Source organism: Camelus bactrianus, chromosome 10 (genome assembly GCF_048773025.1).
Source record: "Camelus bactrianus isolate YW-2024 breed Bactrian camel chromosome 10, ASM4877302v1, whole genome shotgun sequence".
NCBI lineage: Eukaryota > Metazoa > Chordata > Mammalia > Artiodactyla > Camelidae > Camelus > Camelus bactrianus.
The window spans coordinates 42186605-42211033 of record NC_133548.1 but is presented as its reverse complement, the minus strand read 5'-3'; the positions used below and the strand labels follow the sequence as shown (position 1 = coordinate 42211033).

The following is a 24429-nucleotide window of genomic DNA, read 5'->3' as shown; positions in this document are numbered from 1 at the left end:
CATTTCTGAGGAAGGTCAAAACTGCAATTAGATTAGAAATTAAGTCTGAGTTTGTTATCCTGGGCTTTAGCACAAGTGATGCTATTTTGGGCCTGTGGTTTTTCTCTTTAATACCTAATACCTTGTTGAAGAGAAAATCCTAGGCTGGGCATTACCCATAAGCGCTCAGGTCACACGCTCGACTCCAACTTCAGGAACTATGTATAAATTCAGGCACTTCTTCAGGCTCTGCCTCCAGCTTTGGTTTTGGAGCTTTCATTTGGTTGATCACCCTAATTTCTGCACTACTGCTTTTACACCAGATTTCCCTCCTTTCTGTCTAGTCCTTTCAGATTTCAATACTCATTTTGTGGGTGTGCCCAGCTTTTGGCCATTCAATTTCTCCTTAAAAAACCCTCTCTCCTGGATCACTTTTCTGACTGCAACGATCAAGGAATCTTAGCCTATGATTCTGACACCAATTCTGATGTGCGGGTGTTTTCCCTACACCAAGTAATCCTCCAACACCAGCTGGTGTCAATCCTGACACTATCCATCTAGAGTTAGCATCAGATAGGTTACAGGCTCAGTCCTTCAAGACTCACCAGACTTAAGATGCCAATTCGAAGTCCAAATTGCTACCTGTGCTTCTGACCCACTGGCTATAAATCAGAGGTTTCCATGATGCCCTCCTTGGGGGTTTGATTGAGCAGCTCACAAAACTCAGGAAACCAGTTTACTTACTAGATTACCAGTTTATCACAAAATATATTAAAGGATACAAATGAACAGCTAGATGAAGAGAAACATAGGGTGAGCTCCCGAAAACAGGAGCTTATGTTTCCGTGGAATTTGAGGCTTGACAGTGGATGCATTCTGGCTCACCAACCAGGAAGCTCTCTAAATCTCACGTCCTTTTGGGTTTTTATGGAAGTTCCATTACATAGGAACGATTAAGTCATTGGCCATTGATGAAATCAATCTGTAGCCCCAATCCCCTCCCCAGAGGTCAAATGGGATGGGACTGAAAGTTCCAACCTTCTAGTCAGATGGTTGGTTCCTCTGGCAATCAGCCGTCATCCTTACATCCTTTCCAAAATTTATCTCATGAACTAAAGACACCTTTATGGCTCTCAACACTTAGGAAATCCCAAGGGTTTTAGGAGCTTTGTGTCAGAAATGGGACCAAGACTTAATGTATATTTATTACAGCTCACAATATCATATAGCCAAAGTAGGATTCTACATTATTATTATTATTATTGTTGTTGTTGTTGTTATTATTATTATTATTATTATTTTCTTTCATACTTCTGCTAGCTACCTCTTTCTGGAATGCCCTTTCTTCTCTTCTACAGCTATCTGTGAATTTTGCTAATTCTCAAGACTCAATCTCCACCTCTGAGAAGCTTCTCCTGACTCTTACCGTCATCCCTAGTCTTAATGGGTCAGGTTGACATGAATTTTCATGCATTCTGTGGGGCAACAGAGATCTGGCCTTGGTCTCAGTGGAAGATTATTAAATCAGGATTTTCTGTAGAACACGGGTGAGACTCAGCCTAAACTCCAGCCAGTCATGTCGGAGGAGGCTTTAAGAGTTAGCTCCGTTACACAGTTCTTACAATTAAAAGATCAGATTTTACTGCTTTTGCATCTTGAACAAACCACCCAACCCCAAGATTTCAGAGGAACACTACTCTCCTCCTTCCTGTTTGTCACGATTGCCCCTCCCATTTGGATAGGCTTCAGCAGTTATGCCATGCTTTCACAGCTGTTATTTCACTTGTTCCTTACAGTAACCCCGTGGGGCAGAGAGAGATGGTTTTCACCAGTTGAGGGGACTGCAATTTCTACTAGTTCTGAGGACTTAAATCCTCGCATCAGTTTATGAAACTTCCCGTGGAACAGAAGCTTCCTATCAGGAAAGCTGTGGGGTAGTGGCAGTTGTGAAGATGTTATCAGCTGCCGGGATGCCAGGGGCCGGACCCCACTCTCACATCTGCCAGATTCAGGCACAGTTACTCAGCATTTCTGTTTCTTGCTGCCAGATTATGTCCCACAGATTAACTGCTTGAAAACTGAACAATTCCATCTTTATAGTTCAACTCCCTTCTTCTATTTTGTCTTAGACCAACAGAAGAAGCCAATTGGCCATTTCAGCATGACTGGAAATCTCCTTAGCCAGATCCACAAGATTCATTAAGTATCCTTACTATTTTTCATTAGGTACTCTGTTTTTGTTGTTACCTCAGACAACAGTGTTGCCAAACTTTTTACCACCGATAACCTTTTGTCCAACTCTATTAGGTTGCTAGGGGTGTCATGATAAGGTACCAAAACTGGGTGGCTTAAACAACAGAAATTTATTGTCTCAAGGTTCTGGAGGCTAGAAATGCAATATCAAGCTACCAGCATGGTTGGTTCCTTCTAAGAGCTATGAGGAAGAATCTCTTCCATCCCTGTCTTCTAGCTTCTGGTGATTTGCTGGCAATTTCTGGTGTTTCCTGGCTTGAAGACCCATCATCCTGATTTCTGCCTTCATGTTCATATGTCATTCTCCTTGTGTGTTTGTGTCCAAATTTACTCTTTTTATAAGGACACCAATCATATTGGATGAGGCCCCACCCTAATGACCTCATTTTAACTGGATTACCTCTATAAAACTGCATCTCTAAATAAGATCACATTCTGAGGTACTGGGGATTAGAACTTGAACATATGAATTTTGGGGAGATGCACCAACCTTCAGGAACAATCTCTCACTGTCCTTCAAACCTTCCCTTGAGATCCTTTAAGCTTCTGCCATCCCCTGTCCAAAGCCAATAGCACATGTTTTTTGTTAGCAGTATCTAACTTCACCAGTGTCAGTATCAGTTAGGGCTGATCAGGGAAGCAGCATCACTGAAGAATACCAGATTTATCATAGGGATTAAATACAACACAGTTGCAGGAAAAGCTAGGGAAGAAAAAGTCTGGAAGGAGACGGCTGGATGATCTGAGGAAAGTCTAACCAGGGATCACAAAGGAAAGCTGGTGAAGAATTCTGTGGAAGACTGTAGCCTCTGCATCTGAAAGTGGGCCTGAAACTGACAAGCATCAGGGAGAGCAGTCAGGAAGAGGAGCCGGACTGAACTGGGGACAGTGAAGACAAACTAGAATCCACAAGGATAACTGGAACCCACAAGGACAAAACAGAACCCCTAGCTATCCCTCATGGTGATGATGCAGGTGGTCTGCAGAAGAAGTTGATGCCTTTCTCACAGAACTACATGTGTGCCTTGCCCCTGAGGCTTGGAGAAGCTGAAATAGGAGATGTGGTCGGAGATGGAAGAGCTGGGGGCCAGTTGCTGCTCTGCACCAACAGTGTGCCAGCAGGTAACAAGTTTACAATCTGCAGTTAGTACTTGGCATCTTCAGAGCACAACAGCTGCTGCTTCACTTGCTCCTTCTGGGTGTTACACACATTTTGTCTTCCAGTCCTATCCTGGAACCAGACTGGGAAGGGAAATTTGGGAAACTAAATTTCAGTTTAGTTAAATTGACATGGTGCAAATCCACCACATGAGCCAAATATCAACAGTTGCCAGGTACCATGATGCTGTCTGTGCCTCATCTGAACTAGTGCCTCATCTAAACTTCATAGGAATTTTGCAAGATAAATATTAGCATCCTCATTTTACATACGAAGAAATGAAGCCTCATATTTGCTCACAGATAAGCAAATGGTCGAGCTGGGATTCTGTCCTACATCTGTGTGGTAGCCAGCTTCAAGATGGGGCTCCAGTGATTCTTGCCTACTGACATTTATGCTCTTTTGTAGTTCCCCTTCCCACCTTAAGTAGATCTGACCTGAGTAATCAGTTAAATATTGCAGAAATGATGATAAGTGACTTTTGAGGCAGGATCATAAAAGACATTGCAACTTCTACCTTCTCTTCCTTGAATCACTTGCTCTGGGAAAAGCCAGCTGACATGTTGTAAGGACACTCAAGTGGCCTGTGGGCAGATGCACATAGGGAGGAACTGAGGCCTTTTGCGAACAAGTCCATGTGGGTGAACCGTCCTGCAAGTAATTTCTACAGCACCTGCCTTGCCTCAGGTGACTGCAGTCCCATGTCCTGACCGAAACCTCTCAAGAGACCTCAAGCCAGAACTATATGGCTAAAGGGCTTCTAAATTCCGACCCCATAGAAAATATGAAATGTTTATTATCGTTTTAAGCTGATAAATTTTTGGTTAATTGGTTAGGCAGCAATACATAATTAATATAATCTGTTAAGTTCCAAAGCACAGCTCCTTCCATGACATTATTTTGCTTTTAATAATTTGTTCAGGTTGTGAGAAAGGGGATTGTGGAAGAAGTAGGAATTGGAAGTTCAGAATGTACTGGTCATGTGACCCCTCCCCCCCAAGCTTTGAAATGTCTTTTTGGCACTTCCAGATACTGAGAGAGAAGGAGGAGTGTCATCTAGTGGTTAATCTGAATGTTGAAAATTAGGAGGGTTTCTTTTTTGTCACTACCCAGGAAAAGCTGAGTTGGCTTGAAGAAATGAGAGGTTAAATCATGTGCTCTGGCTGACCGGCAGACTTGAGCTGGAGTTGAGGAATACCAATGATAGAAACTGGATTCTGGCAGGACAAGAAGAGTCCTGACAAATGGTGGAGTGGGCAGGGCTTCTAGGGCCCTCACAGTGAGACTGACAGTTCCCCTGCTTCTGCCCCTTCCCCCCAACTGGGCCATCCCTTCCTTTGGCTCACCAAGTTCCCTTTGGCCTCAAGCTCACTGAAGCAGCTCCTTACTTTTCTGCTCTTTCCAAATCCCCCTTCCTTATGATGCTCTTTTCCTTTTAATAAAGTGCATCTATTTGCATTTAGGAACATAAAAGAAGAAAGCAAAACCAAACTTCATCTGAGAACCATCTCCTTTTGAAAACTCTTGGTATTTGTTTTTTCCTTCATATTGTGCCTAGTGACTTAATCAGATTGGCATCAGCCAGCAATAGTCATTATCCTAGGATGCAAGCACTAGAGAATGCCTCCAGGACGTCTGGAGCAACCATGCTCGTTTCATACGTGGAGAATTTGAAGCCCAAAGAGCTCAAGTGACCATAGTTAGCAGATACTAAATGAATATCTCTACAACGAGGAGGACGCTCTTCTGGGCTTGGATAGGTTCTTTCAAAATGGTCCACCCATTCTGATTAGTAAGATGGGTGGAGTGATTTGCTGGAGTCCTTCTGGGCCTCCTATTATGCAAGCACAGAAACACCAGAGAACAGCAGCATTACTCACATCAAACCCTGCCTCAATTGTGAACTGACCTTCAAAAGCTTAGAGTTAGAAAAGAGATTGCCTGACCCTCTGACTTATACCTGATTCTTCCACCTTAAACCTCATCTCTGTGCCCCACCGGAGTCCACTACACAGTAGGCAACAAGAAAAAAAGTTTGTGAAAGGAATGAACCAACTTCCCTCTAGGCCTTTCCCTGCTTCCCCTTCCTCTCCCCACCCTCTGACACTAGAGACTGTGAGCTTTGAGCCCGTGCCCGGGGACTTTTGGGGATCTTGTCTGGTATCCTCAGACAGTGACCACGTCCCCAGGGCAGGACCGGGGCTCCCTTCTTCACAGCGGGACGGCGGCTGGACCCGGGGACTTCTGCTCACCCCGACTCTCACAGTTTTCCTCGGGATAGGGGCTCTTGTTTGGGGGGCATGCGAACACCGAAAATGGCCCGAGCTGGTCTGGGGAGAACTAGGGGGATGAGTGGTGGCCCTTGCCGTCCTACCCGGGAAAGAAGACCTGGCATTCCCACCAGAAGGGAGTTGCAGAGCACCCGACCCCGCGCTGCAGCCACGGAGCGAACTTCCCAGCGGGCGCCCAGTGGGCGGGGCCTGGAGGGGGCGGGGCCTGCCGCGGTCAGGTGACGGCGCAGCGGGCGGTGGCGATAGAGGTCGAGGGGTGTCAGACGCGCGGAGTAGCTGGTGGGGCAGTGGCGGCAGTCGGGATAGCAGGGCCGTGGCCATGGGGGGCTTGAAGGACGAGCTGCTTAAAGCCATCTGGCACGCCTTCACCGCGCTCGACCTGGACCACAGCGGCAAGGTCTCCAAGTCCCAGCTCAAGGTGGGCGCTCCCCCGTCCCAGCCCCCAACTCGGTCCTCTCCGGCGCGCGCTCAACTAACCACGGCTGGAAACGGACAGGCGGGCGGGGACCACAGGGAGTGGCGGGCCGGAATGCGGCGGGGCGGCCTGCTCGGGGATGGAGGGGCCAGAGACCCGGATTTGGCACTTTTTTGCCTCCCTCTTGATTTCGGGACCGTGCGCTAGTCCTCTCAAGGCTCCGCATGAGCAAGGGACGGCGGCGGTGAGGGCTGTGAGGGGCGAGCCAGGCTCCCTGTTGGTGCTCGAGGCCCAGAAAGTTTCAGACTCGGAGAGGGCGGTGGGAAGCTCCCTTAGGAAACTTATCCGGAGTTTCCTCCTTACTCTGGGAGAGAAAGGAACTTGCCCAAGGTGACTGTGCAGAGCCTTCTAAGGCGCACTCTCTGCACCGGGGCAGTCCTCAGAACGGCCAGCTGCACCCCAGGGAGCCAGACAGGCCTGAGAAGAGAGAAGTGCCCCAGAGCCTGGTCCCCAGAGGCCTCCTCCTTTGGGGTGCTTTGGCGGTGGGGCATGCTTTCCGACTAGTGAGGAAGACCTGGCGTCCTCAGGTCTGGAACGAGTCAAGGGTGTGCCTTGTCTCACAGGAACCTTAGTTCCGGGTGAGGAACTCTGATCTTTCTGGCACCCTGTAAAAGCAACTGCCTTTGCAGTCTTCATTGTGACTGCCAGAGACCCCGTCATTAAGTGAGACTATAAGGTATAAATAAAGAAATGCTTATAAATTGAGTAACCCCAAGCAGAGCAAGTGGCACTTAGCCAGGAGAAATTGGCCGCTTCTTGAAAGTGTAAAATACGGAAACAGACAAGAAGAGCCATTCATAGGCATTTTAAAATATACACATTTTGGATCTGAATGTCTGGTTTTCTTAGCCTCCTCTGAGAATGAATTTCTGAAGATTGAGTTTGCTTTGTATGTTTTGTACAGTAATCAGGAGGTTCTTATGACCAGTGGCTTTTATGACAGGAGGACTTAGCATTCTGCCTGTCTTCCTTTTACCCTCCTCCTCTTTTTCTCATTCATAAAATCATAGTCTGGAATGATCCATGGAGATCATCCACTTAATCTTTATTTGACTTTATTTTTAAAATTAACATACAGTACCATTGACTTTTTTAGTGGATGGTTCTATGAGTTTTAACATATACATCTGTATAACTAATACCAAAATCAAGGGTCCATCAGTTCCATCATCGCCAAAAGTTCCCTCGTGCTTCCCCCTCTTCCTCAACTGCTGACAATCAGTGAAATGTTCTGAATTGCTATAGTTCTGTTTTCTCCACAATGTCATAAAAAAATGGAGTCTTACAGTATGGATCCTTTGACACTGGCATCTTTTACTCATCATAATGCCTTTGAGATTCATCCATGTTGTTGTGTGTGTCAGTAATTCTTTTTAATGCTAAGTAATACTCCATTGAATAGATGTACCATAGTTAATCCATTCACCCTGGAAGAATATTTGTGTTATTTCCACTTTTGAATGATTATAAATAGAGCTGCATTTTACTCTTTACTGTTTTTACTTTTAATTTACCTATACCTTTATATTCAAAGTGAGTTTCTTGAAGATAACTTGTAATTGGGTCTTATTTTTTTTTAATCCATTGTGACCATCTATTTTTTAATTGGTGTGTTTAGATCAGTTACATTTAGTTATTGATATGGTTAGATTTAGTGCTACCATTGTACTACTTGGTTTCTGTTTGTTATTCTACTTTTTTTCTCTTTCAATTGATGGCAGAAACGAATTATTTTCTATTACTTTTGTTATGCAACATTCAAAATTGTCTTTGTGGCTGCTTATAGAAAAAGTGTCCAGAGGATACTTGACTGCAAGCTTGGCAGGAAGTATTAAATTCTGGTTCATGGCTTTCATCCACAAGATGTTGATAATACAAATGTGCAGTTGTGTTTTATCTCTTTTGTCTGCTTAACTGAGAGATTTTGGGGTTGATTTCATTCTGTTCATCTTGCCAGTGCTTCTGAAATTGGAAATATTTAGAAGTTTCTATTTAGTTGTCTCCTTCTGGGAGTTTTGACCCTCAAGTTCAATGTTCATTGATCCATTGGCTAGGAGTAGAGTTTTTGCCTTTATTTGTTCATTCGTTCATTCGTTCATAAATAACTTTTTGTGTATATTCTGTGTAATGTACCATGCTAATTTCATAAAAAGATTAGTATTTTTACACTCTTAAGAGGTAATATCTCCTTGGAGGAAATATCATTTGATTGGCTTATTAAATAGCAGACTAAAAATTACATATCCAAAATGAGGTTAAAATTTGTCACTTTGGAAAACTATATGGGCATTCTAAAATACTTTTGACACTTGTCTTATGGAATTACCTTCACAATTTTCGACACAGTGAATGGTGACAATTCATGTGTTGGATACTGTGCCTAATTCTAAGGGTGATACAGTAGTAAAGGTGAGGAAAAAAGAAATACATTTTTGCCTTCAAAGAGTTAAATTTTGGTAGGCAAACTAAAAGAATAGCAACCATTAGGGAAGTCTATCTCTTAATCTCTCTCTCTCTCTCTGTGTATATATAGAGATTATATTACTCAGACAATTACCCTAGCCTTAAAAAATGTAAGGTCTGGTGGTTGAGATAAGAAGTACAGAAATACTATTGGGTAGAAGATGTTGAATGTGATAGAAGATAAGAGGCCATGAGATTTTAGAGGAAGAGACCAGTACTTTTTACTGTTGTAATTACTTCATGAAAAAACTTGAAATGACCTCTGAAGAAAGCTAGGATATGATTATGTAGAAATGGGGGAGGATTAAACCCATTCTATTCATTTATTCATTCATTCTTCCTTTGAATGGATATTTGTTGACTGCTTTTATCTCTACAGGATCCCTGTGAACTATTGTAGGTGACAGGAATTAATCAGGTATTTATAGGGACTTCTGTGTAACTTATTTTGATTGGTGTGTAGCATATGAGTATGGTGTGTATGTTAAGAAGGAGTTATTGCTAGTGATAAAGCTGTAGAATTAGACTGGGGTTGATGCATCAAGGGCTTTGAGGCCAAGGTAGTTAAATAGATGCCATTGGACCTTTAAGTTTTCTGAGGACTGATAGGCCATGATCAGAATTGCACTTTAGGGAGTCACTTAGGTAGTGGCATATGTAGTGGATTGGAACAGATTGAGCAGATTAGAATTAGGAAACCATTGAAATAGCTCAGAGGAGAAGTAATGGAGGGCTGGAGGTGGTGAGGATGAGCAAAGGAGGGGGTGGGGGTATGGAGCAAAGGGGAGTGATGGTGGAAGGAGGAGAAAGAAACTTTGCTGTCCACACACTTCAACCCATCATTGGGTGTGAAGAGAAATGGAAAGGACAAAGTCAGAAATCTCTCAAATTTCAACTAAGGATGTGGTTTTTAATAGAAATAGGAATGTTATGAAAAGAGTTGTCCTCTAGTCACAGTGATGTTTCCTTGTTAAAACAATTGGGCATGAGGTCATTGCAGGTCAATATCTGATCTTCATCAAAGTACCTTCCCTTTCATGCCCTCCAAAAAACAGAGAAGCACCTCTGTCTCACTTTCCTGACCTTGATTTTTTCCCCTCTTCCTCCCACATTCCCTGTAATCTCCTTGGGCTTCTTCCTGGCAATCTGTTCACCCTCTCCAGGGGACCTCTGTCTCTTTGGCTCCAGTTGTGGCCTTTCTGGCTCCCCACCTGAGTTGCAGCTGGACAAGTTTTCACACCCACACTCAGTCGTGCATCCCCATACAAGTCATCAGCTATATTAGTTTAATTTGTAATTGGATTGTTAGACGGTATCTCATTTTTTTAGTTGTCATATGGATTTGCTGTGACTCTGTTTTTCAGGCTGGAATACAGAGGGATACTAAACTAAGTTATTGTTTTAAGTTAAGCTTTTTCTAGTTGTGTTAAAATCTACTTTTTAGCTGCTGAAGTAGATAGCAATAGGCTAATGGTGGGGAAAGAGATCTTCAGAAACACATTCTTTACTTGCTTTTAAACTTGGATTCATGAATAGTACTTCCTTAGGACATACTTTATAGTTTGAGACTATATTCATTTTGAATGCAATTTTAGTATACTCTATGATAACTGATGGGCGATAAAAAGCTACTGAGATTTTGATGGAAACTTTTCATTATATCTATAGGAAGGTGCTATGTACATGCCATATAGGTGGCTGAGTGAATATCATTGAGCTTAATGTTAGAAATTTTTTTACCAATTTTTTCTTCGGTGAAAAAATTTTGTCTTTAATTTTTAATGAGGGACATTTGTGTGGATTCTATATTTTAGGAAACTTTATTAATATGCCATCTGAAACAAGTATTGTGGTGTAAATTTGCGAAAGTCTTAAGGGAAATAGGTATTGGGCATATTATTTGAAGGAGAGGCAAAAATTGTTTTCTTCTCTACTGATACTTAAAAATTATTTTCATATTATTTGGAATTTCAGTGGTCTTGCAGAAAGATACGAAATCTCCAGAAATACATGCAATTCCAAGAAGGTGAAACGATGAAGCCTGTCATTTAAACAAATGTACATCAAAAAGAAACTTTTAAAATAGTTCATATATACACATGGTATAAAATTCATAAAATTCAAAAGGGCATTTACACAAGTGAAAAGTAAGTTTCCTCCAAGCCCTGGCCCACACTAGTTACCTGCCCTGGAGGTAACCATTGTTCCTCATTTTATAAAAAATAAAAATGCACCTTAAAGTTAATGCTCTTATTATTATATTAAGTATTGTCTTCTTAAATATAGCAAAATCTACTGATATTTTTGGAACCTCTGTTATAACTTTACAATTATGGTTGCAGTTTGAATTACACGTCAGTGCTGGAAATGTCTTGAAATAAACTTATTGGCTTCACTTTTATCCTGTTGTTTTTAGAAACACAGGTTTTATTTTGTTTTGTTTTAAATTGTGCCCTTTTGAAGTAAAGAGCTTACAACTAGTGAGGATCTAAATAAAACATTTTGAGGAACAACATGAGTGGTTTGAATCTTTATTCATTTCTCAATGATAGATTTTCAACTGAATGTTTTTTACTTTTTGCACTTGCAGTTGGTTTGCATATCTTGTGAATAATGTCGTGTGTTCTGTTTTCATGTAGGCATTTAGCCTCAAAAATTTTTAACCTTGCTAGTTACAAAAGTAATTGAGCCAGATCAGTGGTCTGTTGAAAATATGAAGGAAGTAAGTTGCAGTAAAAGGCTTTTATTGTTTGAAACACAATGTAAAAGATTTGGTTAATTCTTGTGAACTTGGCATGTATAGTATTCCCTCCCTAATCTTTGGTGTTATGTTTCTGTTAGCCCTTGTGGTTAAAGTTATTTCTGTTCTAAAAGTCTAATTAAAAAAGCATGACTCATGAGTGAGCCTGTGAAAGTCTTTGTAAATATTTTTTATATTTCAGCAGAATACAACAGTAAAGACAACTCTCCAAATAAAGAGCATATAAGAGACATTTAAAAATCCTAAAATGATAATAATGGATTCCGGATCATTTCTTTTCCCATTTCTTACTTGCTAGAAACTTTTCAGTGAGGTAGCTTGGAAGGTTTTGGTTTTTTTTTGAAATACATGTTAACTTTTGCTTTATTGAAGATAATATGCAATCTGTGAGGCACTTTGGTGTGTGGGGCCTAACATCTTAATAGCCAGTGCATTTCTAATCTTATGACTCAGAGGCTCTTTACCTTCCTGGTCCCCGTTTTATATTTCCTTTGGGGTCTTACTGCAGTCCCAGAGGTACATAGTAGCTGGAAGCTAGAGACAGAAGAGGCTTTGAGTGACCTTTGCTCACTTACTCATTTTGCCCTCAGAGAGTTGGTATTTCCCATCCCCCGCAACAGGAGGGTTATTATAATCCCCTCAGTGATTATTAACACTTTGGAACTGTAGGTACTCTGACTTGCTTCCTCAGTTCCTCTTACATGTGTCCCTGGTCCCTTCCTGCAACATAAGTCTCAGGTAGGCCTTTGCCTCAGCTTCCTTTTACGTTCTCCAAGGCTTCATTTCATAAATCTGTTTTTCTGCTCTGCTTTCTGTGTTATTTGCTTTTTCTCATTCTACCTTTGGATTCCTTCTTTTTTTTCCCCCTCAATCTGTGTCCACTTGAACCTGCAGTTCTCAGCAATCAATTAATTGTTTAATTGTGAAAAAGTATTTAGGAGTAAATCTGCATATGATTGAATTTCATATAAGGAGATCTGACAATTTGGAAGAGATTTCTGAAATATTGGAAAAACTAATTTTTTCATCTTCAGACTCCTGTGTGCCTTCTCTACCTTTTGCTTCTTCAGGAATAATTAGCTTTACAACCTCCAGGAGAGTGTAATATGTGGCCATGGAATACCAACCCGAAGTGACAGCAATTAGGATGAAGGTTGTCCTGGTCAGATGGGCAGTGTTGAAGGTATAATATTTCACTGGATAGGCAGCTCTGGGAGGATGAAGCACTATCTGCCTTACCAGACAGCACATCCCCATCAGTCCTTTTAGTTCACAGGATGTTGGATGTCTCAGCCAAGTGCTGTTACACTGGAGTTGAGAGCATGAGCTGGTGGGCAGCTGACTCCACTCTCAACTCTTCTTCAGTGGTGATTTGAGAAAATGTTGTTTGGTAATGGGACACTAGATTGTTAGTTGATCGAACAAGGTTGGAATTCTGAAGTTCTTCACCTGGGTGACTTTAAGGAATTTGCTTTGCTTCTTGTATTTTAAGATTATCTGTTAAATGGGAATAAGACATTTTAACAACATACATGTTTGAATAGATGCAGGTCACAACCTTTATGTGTGACTGTAGAACATTTACTAGCTACCTATTTCTTACCAAACACTGATGTTGAAAAAAATTGATCTACAAAACAGTATATAAATTTGAAGGTTTTAATCTGTACCCTTTGTTAGGGACGCTGGGGAAGTGAAAAATATACAACATTGTCCCTTACCTTAGTAAAGAAGATAATACATGAAATGACTACAACAAGATAACATGTAAGAAAGTTCTAGAAAGTATGGGAAATGAGTGCCATAGGCCATGCTGTTGAGTACATTAGCCTTCAGCCACATTTGGCTATTGAGCATTGAAAAGTGGCTAGTCCAAATTGAGATGTGCTGTAAGTATAAAATATACACTAGATTTCAGAGACTTAGTACAAGAAAAGAATGTAAGAGATCTCTTTAAAATAATTTAAAAATATTGATTACATGTTGAAGTTAAGTATTTTGGATATATTAGTAAAATTAATTTTGCTCATTTCCCTTTACTTTTTAAAAATGTGGCTATTAAAAACTTAATTCTATATGTAGTTAGCATTAAATTTTTATTGGATGAAGCTGCTGTAGAAGTTTAAAGGAAATAGAGAAAAAGATGCAGACAGTTGTAGATCAGAAAAGTTTCTTGGTGGAGATTGGAACATCAGCTGCTTCTGGAGGGAATGAGGCAGATCTTGTGCAGCAGAGTCACGGAAGATGACAGGTAAGGTGGTGACAACTGTAGACAAGAGCAAGAGCCAAAACTTACTCTGGGTGGAAAAGAATTTTTGTTTTGAGGCATATTGGAAAATTAAGTTTTCAAGGGAGATGGGGTTACATTTTAGATGGTTTTGTTCTTGCACAGAATAGAATAGAACAAATACATTTTTTAATTGACTATGTTAGGACGAGTACTTTAGAACAGATCCTGTAAAGAGGGGAAGTTATTAAAACATTTTGGGTAGATATTATGACAAAAGTAGAGTTTTAAGATTATTCTGATGATGTGGGTGTGACAGTCAGAGGTGAGAAGCTGGAGATGGGGAGACCAGTCGGTGGGGCTGCTATGAAAATCACTGAGTGCTGGACTGGGATGGTGGCAGTGGGAATCAAACCTGATATGCTCCCTACCTTCATGGAGCAAATTGAAAATTCAAATTCATTGAGAAAAAGAAGGTACATGGCCCCGGAGAACACAGAAGAAGGGAACCTACCTAGCCTGTGGTGAGGATTGGAGGAGTCAGGTCAGAGAATGCTTCTAGAAGAATAGACATTTGTCACTGATCTTAAGGAATGTGTGAAACTCCTTTATAAGAACATCTGTGATAAAAGATTTGGAGGCTAAATCCCTGGGAGGAACAAGAGGAAGTGTCGGGAGAGAGAGCACTGGTTAGGAGGTCAGGAGACTTGTTTGTGCTCTGTGATTTGTGTGGTCTGGGAAGTTCCTTCTCCTTGCTGGATTCATTTTCCTCATTTGCAAAATGTAGAGTAGCAGATGAGATCTTCGAGGCTTAGCTTTCTAATTTAACTTTTTTTAGCCTAATGTGTTTACAATGGTCGTATCCTGGTGAGTATAATAACCACTCAGTATACAGCAGCTCTTTGTTAGGGTCTCAGAAGGGAGAGTGGGACCTGCTGCTGAGGGTAGGGAGTCCTGGTTGTCAGCCCCCACATTCTCTGTTTAGACGTAAGCCGGCAGATGCTCACTCAGTGGAGAGAGGAATTGGCATTGGCGGGACTGACTTAGATCTAGAAATAGGACAAACTGTAAGTTTAAAAAAGTACAAGAAGAGGAAAGTCTGTAATTTTGTTGTTAAGGGAATGGTGGTACCACAGTCAGAGTAGAAAACCTGTTTTGAGGGGAAAGGTGATGAATTCTCCTTTGGATATTTTTGAATGTGAGGCACATTGAGCATAGAAATCTTTAATCTTAGTTAGTGACATAAACCAGAGCTCAGTTGAGAGATCGAGACCAGAAAGCGATCTGAGAGTCATTAAAGAAGAAGTGACTTAATGTTGTCAGAATTAAAGCATTTTTTAAGGAGAGAAAAAGGGGAAAGAACTCAGGGCTAAAAATTGGGTTTTGGAAAATGTCCAGATTGAGAGAATGAAGGGTAAGGGAGGTGATCCCATCTACAAATTCTTTGTAGAATTTAGAAAATAGTATGCCACAGGACCAAAAACATCTTAGGAGGGGATGATCCAGACTGTCAAGGGCCAGAGACTTGGCAGAGTGACTTGTTTAGGAGGTATCTGTCCCAGATTGGGTTCTCCAGGAAGCAGATGCTGAGACAGAGCTGGGAGTGCAGGAGGGTTCTTGGGGCAAAACACTTATGGGGGAAGAAAAGGGAGAGGCAGCAGGATTGGGAAAAGGAGCAGTCGAGCCATGATGTGAACTTGACAAAACTGGGAGCTCTGGAGCAAAGATGGCCTGTGAGAGGACACCCACTTTGGGGAGAAAGGGTCCCACCACCTTGCTCAGTCATTGACTGAGGTGGACTCTGAAGTTGCTAATAGCTGGAGGCGCTCAGCTAACCACACTCCTTGTAGCTGGGCAGCAGTTCCTTTCTTGAGTGGTACAGCTCTGTGTCTGCCACAGAATTTTTTTGAAAAGGTAATTTCATGAGATTGATAGGAATAGAAAGTAGCCATGTTATAGTGACCAGAAGGGGACAGAGTGGTCCGAAGATGGGGCAGCAGATTTGTGATCTTTGTCATCACTTGGGTGTACACTGTGGCTTCAGGTCTCCTCTTGAAGAGTGTACTAAATTCAAGTACCTTATTTCTCTCTTTTCTCTCTCATACACTTGTTGATTCCTATGGAGTCCTTTCCTCAAAAATCTTTGCTGGAATTTTGAGGAACTGGACTGCTTTACTGGATCTCAGGTCAGGTGAGTTATGCCTGCTAGTTCTGGTGGTGTTAGTAACTAATGGAGGCATTGTTTCTTTTCTTTAAAAATGCTCCGAGTTAGAGATTCCAATTAAACAAAAATTCTTTCTGGAAAGAATATACTGGTAGTATAGTGAAATGTATTAGAAGATCCACATCTAGATAAAGATGATGGAGAAGCAAACTAAATGAAACTAAACAAACAAACAAAAAACAACAAAAAACACAAAAAAGAAAGAAAGTTCTTAATTGGAACTCTTTTAGTAAACATTTGTTGACATCAGGCACTCTCTCCTTGACACTTTATTAGGTTTTGTTATTACAAGATGGATAGAATACAGACCCTGTCTTTAAGGAACTGACAGAGTAGTGGGAGAAGTAGATACAGCTTACTGGAATTAAATCTCTTATAAGTGATTCATGTCTTAAAGACATTTGTTTATGCTGTGGTCCAGTGGGAGCTGGAATCTAAGGAGGCTGTCTCAGATCAAGAGACTTTGTTGCACATAGTGTGGCTTCTTCAAGAGGCATGGTAAAGCATAGTTCTTTGTGGATGACTCAAATGAGTTTCATCAACCTTATAGTCCTATAATGATCTCTTCATGTTTTATAATGTCATTGGTGCTCTCAAGCTGGAACCTCCAGACGTACTTAATTTTTAAATTTTCTGTAAATATAAAAGCTTTGCATTTTCTGATTATGAAGACAGTACATAGAATATTCAAACAGTACTTTAAAGTATAGAGGCAAAAGTAAACGCACTCGAAATTCTACCACCAAAGGCAGATGCACTTAACTTTGCAATGATTATCTTTCTAACATCTTTCTCTCTCTCTCCCTGTCTCCCTTGCTCCCTACGTGCATACACATGCATACACCCATGTGCATATGTGTGCATAAAGGATACATATATATCCTTTTATATAAATGGAATCCTATTTCATATGCCTTTGTAACCTATTAAAGTGTGTTAAGGTCATGTTTCCGTATCAGTACACATACATGCAGACACCATCCTTTCTGATGGCTATGAGCTATTTCACTGTGTTGGTGAATCATGCTTTATTTAACCATTTTCCTATTCACAGATATTTGAGATGTTCTGATGTTTTCAGCCAGGGATGCTGCTAAATATAATGCATAGCTCACCTCTCTCTGCTCCCCAAACAAAGAGTTACCTGGCCCAAAATGTCACTAGTGATGGAGAAAAATCTGCTCTGTACCCTCTGCAGTGTTGGGAATTGACAGTCTTTATTCCATGTCTGCTCTAACACCAAGTGTTCTTTCTCAGGCAAAAAGTAATAGCTCTTATAGTGTGCACTGTGTTGATTACTAGTGAGATTAGGCAGCTTCTCCTATATTTATTAGTCATTAGTTTGTCAATTTCCTATTCATCTCTGTTGTCCATTTTTAAATTGGGTGTTCATCTTTTGCTTAATTTCTAAGAGTAATTTGAATATTGGAGCTTTAGCCTATTTTGTTTCGTTATGATGTCTCTTTTTAAAGGGAAATTTAGTAATTTTTATGTGGTCAAATTTACCAGTGTATTCTGTTTGATTCCTGAAGAGGGCTAAATTAGTGAATTATTCGAAATAACTTATTAAAGTTGGTTTATTTAGAATGTAATCCAGGGTATGTAACTGTAGTTTAGTGGCATCTGTGGACAACATCACAACAGGTGGTTTCAAGCTAGATGTCCTACCTGAATGTGTCCGTAAGTGTTATGCTCCTGCTGAGCCCTCCCTTAGCCTGTGCTGGTCACTGTGAAGGACAAGAAAAATGTTAGGCAGGGTTTCCTCCCTCTCTGAGCTGCAGTTACGTATCTGAGGTATTACTAGCATATGGAACAGAAAGTACTTAAGTGCTGAGTAGGGGTTCAGGGGACAGAGGGGCAGTGAAGGTTTCCTAGCGTTTATGAAGAGTGACCCAGTCTTGAAGGATGTGACTGGGCAGAGGGAATGTTTCCAGCACATGGCATCGTTGTGGGAGAGGCACTTAGGAGACTTGGGTTCTTGTTTCTGATTTTTTTACTAATCAGTGTGTGACTTAGGTAAGTCTTAGGCCCCAGTCTTTTTATATATATAAAGTAAGGAGATAGAGGTAGGGTGTTTCTTAAGATTGTTGTCATTATTAAAGTATTATGGTTTTACTGTGAAAAGAGAATTTTTAGAAAGAATTTGTTCAGCATTTATTGAAAGCCTTCTGCATTCTGAGTAGCATGCCAGGTGCTGTGGGAATGCAGAGGTAGGTAAGATATGGGCCTTTCCTTCAGAAATGTACAGTCCTGTGGGAGAGAAAAAAATCACGTTTGGTCGTGTAAAATAAGAAATACAGAGTGCTTGGGAAAGCAGAGTGGGAAAGGCCATCTTGCTTTTGGGTGGTGGAGGTGTCAGAAAGGGATGGCATTTACGTTCAGTAGAAATGGAGGTGCAGGTGTGGTTGGAGCAGAGGCCTGAAGGAGGCAGGTGGGTGGCACAGGGCTTGTTTGGAATGCAGTGAGTACACTTGTTTGGCTAGATTTGTACAGTTGGTGCAGAAGGTTAGGAAAAAATAAGGATAGGAAGGTAAAGTGGGGCTGGCTTGACAAGCGACTTAAATATGGAGCTCAGATGCCTCCTTGGTTTTTACTTCTGTAGACTTGATGACTTTCAGAAAAGGTGATAACGTGAGGTAAGTAGCCCTTGAAGATTAATTTGGTAAAAATGTCTAGGATGGTGATTGATTGCATTCTAGGACTAAGTCAAAGATGACTCTGAGACTTCTGAGGCTGAGTATAATAAAGATAATTTAAGAGAAAGCAAGCCAGCCTTAGGCATTGACAAGCAGGACAAAAGGATGTTGTCGGGGAAGGGGAAAATGAGTCCATGTGTTAAGGGGTGGGACTTCCATTAAGACAATATCTTGAGGCAGGGCATAGCACTAGTAGGAAATTGGTCATTCTGGCTCATTGTTAGGAAGAGTTTTCTGGTAATTCACCATTCGCTTGCAATTTTATAAATCAGACAGGAATTTTCACATTTAAAAAAAAGAGTGCCCATTATGAATTACAGTTCTATAATTGTGTTGGTTCAGATAAGTTTGTTGAAATAGAGATCCCCCCCCCTTTTTCTTAGTGTTGAATTTTGCCCATTACGCACATCCTGTAAAGGGAAACTGTGTGACTGGGGGGCTCATTTCAGAGAACCTTTGTAATCTCTACATCTTTGGGAGGGAGGAGGGTGAACATTATGCTCTCACATGTGTTAAAACACCGTCTGGCCGTTCATCATCCTTGACTTCTTTTCATGCTAGTTGGAGCAGAATGCAAAAAAGGTTAAATGGCAAACCACTGAACAGGAACAAACCACACGAGCGGCTAGTCATTTCTTGTCGGCCAGGGCCATGCAGAGGCACTAGCAGACAGCTCTGGAGGAACTGGAGAGATGAGGGTCTGGCATGGATATGGATCTTTTATTTTAGTAACAATTGTTTATTCTTCGAATCGGGGAATGAGAGCAAAGTTGCTTAGCAATTATGTGGGCGCTAAAAGAATGGCCTATGGAGGGGCAGGCATTCGAAGTCGGATAAACTCAACTTTCTCAAGAAACTTGCAAACTCTGATTAGAGTGATTTGGGGGCAGTCCTTTTACAAGTCAAGAACTTGTAATCTTCCTTCCTCCTGATTGCTTTTGTTTTCATCTACTTTCCAGCTTCCTTGTCTGGAGACGAGGCTAGTGCCTCTTGGAATACTTTCCCCCAAAGGCGTGTGCTGGGAGATGAGGGCTCCCAAGGAGAGAGTGATCCCAAATTTCGAGGCCGATATGGTTTTTCAACACTGGATTTATCTTGGCTCTGCTGAATAGCTCCAGTCATCTTGTTGGATGCTGGAGAACTGACCGGGTGGGGCTGCGGGGACACCAGTCCATCCCTGCACCTTAGCAGCAACATGCACACATGGCCAGAGTCACTTTTGTATAGGCAGGGCTCTCTTTTTCCAGAAAGACAGGGAAGGCGGCACAGCAGGGAAAGGGCACCAAAGTAGAAGGTTTGGGTTCTAGTCCTAGTTTCACTGCACATAAAACTCTGGTTTGAGGATGTCCCCTCATCTCTAACTCAGACTTTTCATCTGTAAAATAGCAATAATATCTGCTCTCCCAGAGCCAAGACTAAAACCGACTAATGGATGACGTGAGTCTACTCTAAAAAGCATGAACTGCTGTATGAGCTTATGGGGCTTTTACTTGTTACTAGTTTATATTCTGGCCTTCAGAATTTTGAGTTCATTATATGTTTTACTTTTTACTTAAAAAAACCTGAGATACTGTCTAGGCTTTTATGAACATTGCTGATTTTATATATATATATATATATATATATATATATATATATATATATATATATATATATATATATATATATATTTTTTTTTTTTTTTTTGCAGTTTTAAAAGCACACAGTTTTTGTTTTTTTTTTTGTTTTTCTCTTTTAGTTACAAAACCTTTTCATTTGTGTATTATTTATTTTGTTATTTTGTTTGGGGAAGACTTCCCAATTCTGAGCCTTGCTAACAATGAAAAAAGCTGAATTTCTGATTTAAATTGCAGTTCTTTCTGCTGAATTCATGAAATGAGTTTGGGTTGACAGTTAAGGATTGGCCTTTAAAAGTATTATATTTAGAGACAAGTCCACAACACTTCATTTTGCAGTGAGGATACTGGGACTAAGCGAGTAAGTAGCAAAATATCTAATAGTTAAAAAGGGTAAATGGCAAACCACTGAACAGGAACAGACCACGTAAACAGGGTTGGTACTCAGGTCTTGTCTCCTCCTCCAGGGTCCTTTGTGATAATGTACTGCCTCCCTCACAGTTTGCTTAACTAAATAAAGGTGGTTAAGAAAATTATCACTGAATTCAGTAATCCCTGTGTTTAACAAAAGTGCTGTTTAATTGTCCAAGGCTGAAGTCTAGAGTTCAAATCTAAATCTTCAGTGAGATCGCTGAATCAAACTAAGCCCCTACACAGAGATGTTGTTGACTTTAGAAAACCAGAAACATAATGTTCCTTATTACTAGAGAGTGTATGACCAGGTATTACAAAACCTGAGTTCTAGTCTCAGTTCTGCTAAGTAAACTTAGTCAAGAAATTCAATCTCTTTGAGCCAGTAGTCACCATCTATAAGATGAGAAGGATGACAATATGGCATCAATAAGGCCGCTCCCAGGACTTTAATTGGAGGATGTATGAAACCCAAAGGCAGAGGAAAGGGGTGCGTGTGGGAGAGATTAGTGTCTCCTTTTTGTGCTTTGAGGATTTTGTGTTAATCAGTTACTTTTCTCATGTTTTTTCTCAATCTGGAAAGCCTTCCAATTGCCCTTTTCCTATCCAAAAGCTGTCCTTATTTTAAGGCCCAGGTTACATTTCACTTAATCTATGAAGTTACTGTAGCACACACTATTCTTTTTAAACTCGTTTGTTGCTTTTACATCTTACTCGTCTGTTAATCATGGCATATTGCTGTGGAATATGTCTTCCTTTTATAATCTCTAGGGAGTAGGTTAATGTAGAAGAAGAAGTATAGACTTTGAAGATAAATAGATTTAGCTATGTGATCTTAAGCTGGCCATTTATATATATAAATATATATCTTTATATATTTGTTTATATTTATTTATGTGTGTAAATACACACACACACTGTGTATACACACACACACACACATACACACACACACTTAATTTTTAAAATAGGTAGCCCTTTTTTTTTAATAGGTAACTTTTTTTCAAAACTTAATAAAAAGGGGAAGTACAGTGAAAAGTTGTCTTTTGCTCCTGGTCTGCAATCAAACTAGTTTTCCCCCCTGCTGTGTAGTTTCTTACATATCCTTCTAGAGTTTCTTATTTTTTCCTTCCTATTCCCTTTACATAAAAGATGGCATGCTATACACAGTCTTAGGTACATTTTCACTTCATTTATCTTGGAGATCTTTTTATGTCACTACACAGTGAGTTGCTCATTGTTCTTAACGTTTTATGGATGTACCATAAGTTAGCCAGTGGTTGGGAATTTTTACTTGGGTAAAGCCCCAAGTAATTTTAAAACTGGAATGACTTTTGAGCCTTATCTGAGGAATATGCTTTTTATTTCTCTAAAACTTATATTTTGTAGTGTGTTACAGTTTTTAAGCACTTTGCATTCTTTAAGTTGATCCCCACAAAACCTCTTTGGGAGTAGATAATTACTCTGTAGGTTTTACTAGGTTAGTAGAGAAAGGAAATATCTGTTCAGGATTTTGCTGACTGTGGTGCAAGATTCTTTAATAAAAGCTCCACCGTGCCCTTTTCATGTGCTCTACTACTGGCAAATAGAGGGTTTGCTTGAGAAACACAGACTGCTTTGTGGAGCTGATAAAAGTCTTCATTACTTCATTTATAACCATTTGTTAATTTACTTCCTTTCCTTTACTTACTTCCTTAAAACCAGTAGAGCATGTAGAAAAGGATCTCCACATAATGAAGCTTTGAGAAACAAAACAAATATAGAAAGAAGATATGCAAATATTCTTTTTATAGATTAATTTTTTAATCTTAAAAAATCCTAACTGAAATATATATAAGCAGAAAAAAAGTGACCTGCTTAAGGAATTGAAAGTGTTCATTGAGTTGAATGTAACTCCTTAAGTGATTAAGTGGGTGGCTCTGAGAAAAATAGAGACTATTTTAACCTGGGATTTAGCATCTAATACAATTCTTTGTTAGAGGAAGTACAGTCTTAGCTATGTAATTTGACCTGTTTAGAATGCACAAATGAAATGGAAGGGATTTAAGTTTTATTTTTAAATTTTCATTTAATATGAAACAAGATTAGTACTAAAATAGTCCAAGCTGCCAACTCAACTACCTGTATGTTAGAGTATGCATTTATTATTGCAAGACCAGAGTGCAAATTTTCTACAAAATATTTTCAACCATTTTGGTGACTCCTGAGATATTTTTGCTATTGATTTTTTTCATATTTCTAAACTGGGCCCTTGGTTTCTTTCTCTTTTTATATTTATACTCATATAGTTATCCTGAAAGCTTAGCCTAGCATCATAGAATTTTAGAGACATTTGGACGTTTAGAGATTACTAATTAACATTTGGTATGTTTGTGTATTAACCCGGCCCTTTATACTGAACAAATGAGAAAACTGAAGCCCAGAGAGGTGGTGGTGGCCTAGGTCAGCTACCTTGTCTAGAACCCCCGGCTACAGCTGCACAGTACTTACCAGTTCTTCCTCTTACAGCTCTGATTGACTGGCTCTGCTCTACTCTGGGGAGAAGTTTAATGTTGATCACATTCTCTTGCTCTTTCTCCTCCCCTTTTCTTTCTAATGTGGGCCAATTAATAGAAGACTACAAGGAGTCTGATAGTCACAAATCTTACATGGAGTCCGGCTCATTGTAGGCATGTAAGAGAGACTTGTTTGAAGTGAACCAAAATTGGGGAGGGAATGAGAGACTCGTGGGTAACAGGTGGGAAGCTGGCAGCTGAGCAGTGCTCACCCCATATTTGCTAGTTTATTCTCTGTCTTTCTCTTGCCAGGGCAAGGAGCTTGTGTTCGGATGGTGAAGGTGCCACATGCTGGTTAGTGGATGCCTCTAAACTACTCTCTTTCCCCCGTAGGTCCTTTCCCATAACCTGTGCACGGTGCTGAAGGTTCCACATGACCCTGTTGCCCTTGAAGAGCACTTCAGGGATGATGATGAGGGGCCTGTCTCCAATCAGGGCTACATGCCGTATTTAAACAAGTTCATTTTGGAAAAGGTATGATTCTGATTGTGTTACTGTGTTGTTTGGTTTGCACATTTCCACAGCCCCTAATAGGGAGTTCATTAAGGAGTTTAGATGTGAAGCATCATGAGATTAGATCAGAAGGGAAAGAAAGAATGAGAGACTGATGACAGTGCTTACTACTTCTCCCTCTCCTCTACCACCTTCTAAAACTTGGTTTGATATTTTTATAACTTGGCTTATTTTTTAAAATTAAGGACTGTATTTTATATTAATCTGTACCTGTCTTTACTCAGGGAGATTTTTTTCTTTTTAGATTCTGGTTCCACATGTACTAGCAATGACTATTAAAGCATGGGTATGATGAAGTAAAATGGGATGTTAATTATCTTTACTATATAGGTCTTATGAAGCAAAGTTTTCATCCTAGACTTTTCCAGGTACTGCTTGGGTGTTTCCTCTGGGGTATGGATGAGTAAAGATGCTGCAAAAACCTATGATGTGTTTGGAAGCCAAATATAACCTATTGGCATTTGCTGCCGGGTTCAGTTTCTCCCTTGGTTTGGATAATTTAAAATTGACATATTAAAGTGTTGAATTTAATGTCCTTTTTAAAAAAAATCTAAACTGACGGTACATTTAGTACATTTAGTGTCATCTTTCCATATCATGTATCTTTAGTTTAAATATGAAAGTAATCTAAGAATGTGCATATATGCATGTGAAGGGTTGGGAATTCTTTGCTTATTTATAACACCAAGCATGAAATTTTTGGTTTTATTTCAAAAATGCTTTTCATAAAGTGACTGTGATAATACTTTTAAATTAAAAATAAAGTACATTTAAAAAGTCTATTTTGTAATTACCTAAATACCATA

The 24429-nt window shown here is 40.2% G+C and overlaps 1 protein-coding gene across 1 annotated transcript in view; it reads left to right on the top strand.

Moving 5' to 3' along the window:
* Window positions 1–5914: 5914 nt before the first annotated feature.
* Window positions 5915–24429, top strand: part of SWAP70 (switching B cell complex subunit SWAP70) — a 59503-nt gene continuing 40988 nt past the window's right edge. The window contains exons 1-2 of the mRNA XM_010964882.3: window positions 5915–6100; window positions 23444–23584. Coding sequence (XP_010963184.1) covers window positions 6002–6100; window positions 23444–23584 — 240 coding nt within the window. The 5' untranslated portion in view covers window positions 5915–6001. The remainder of the gene's footprint in view (window positions 6101–23443; window positions 23585–24429) is intronic.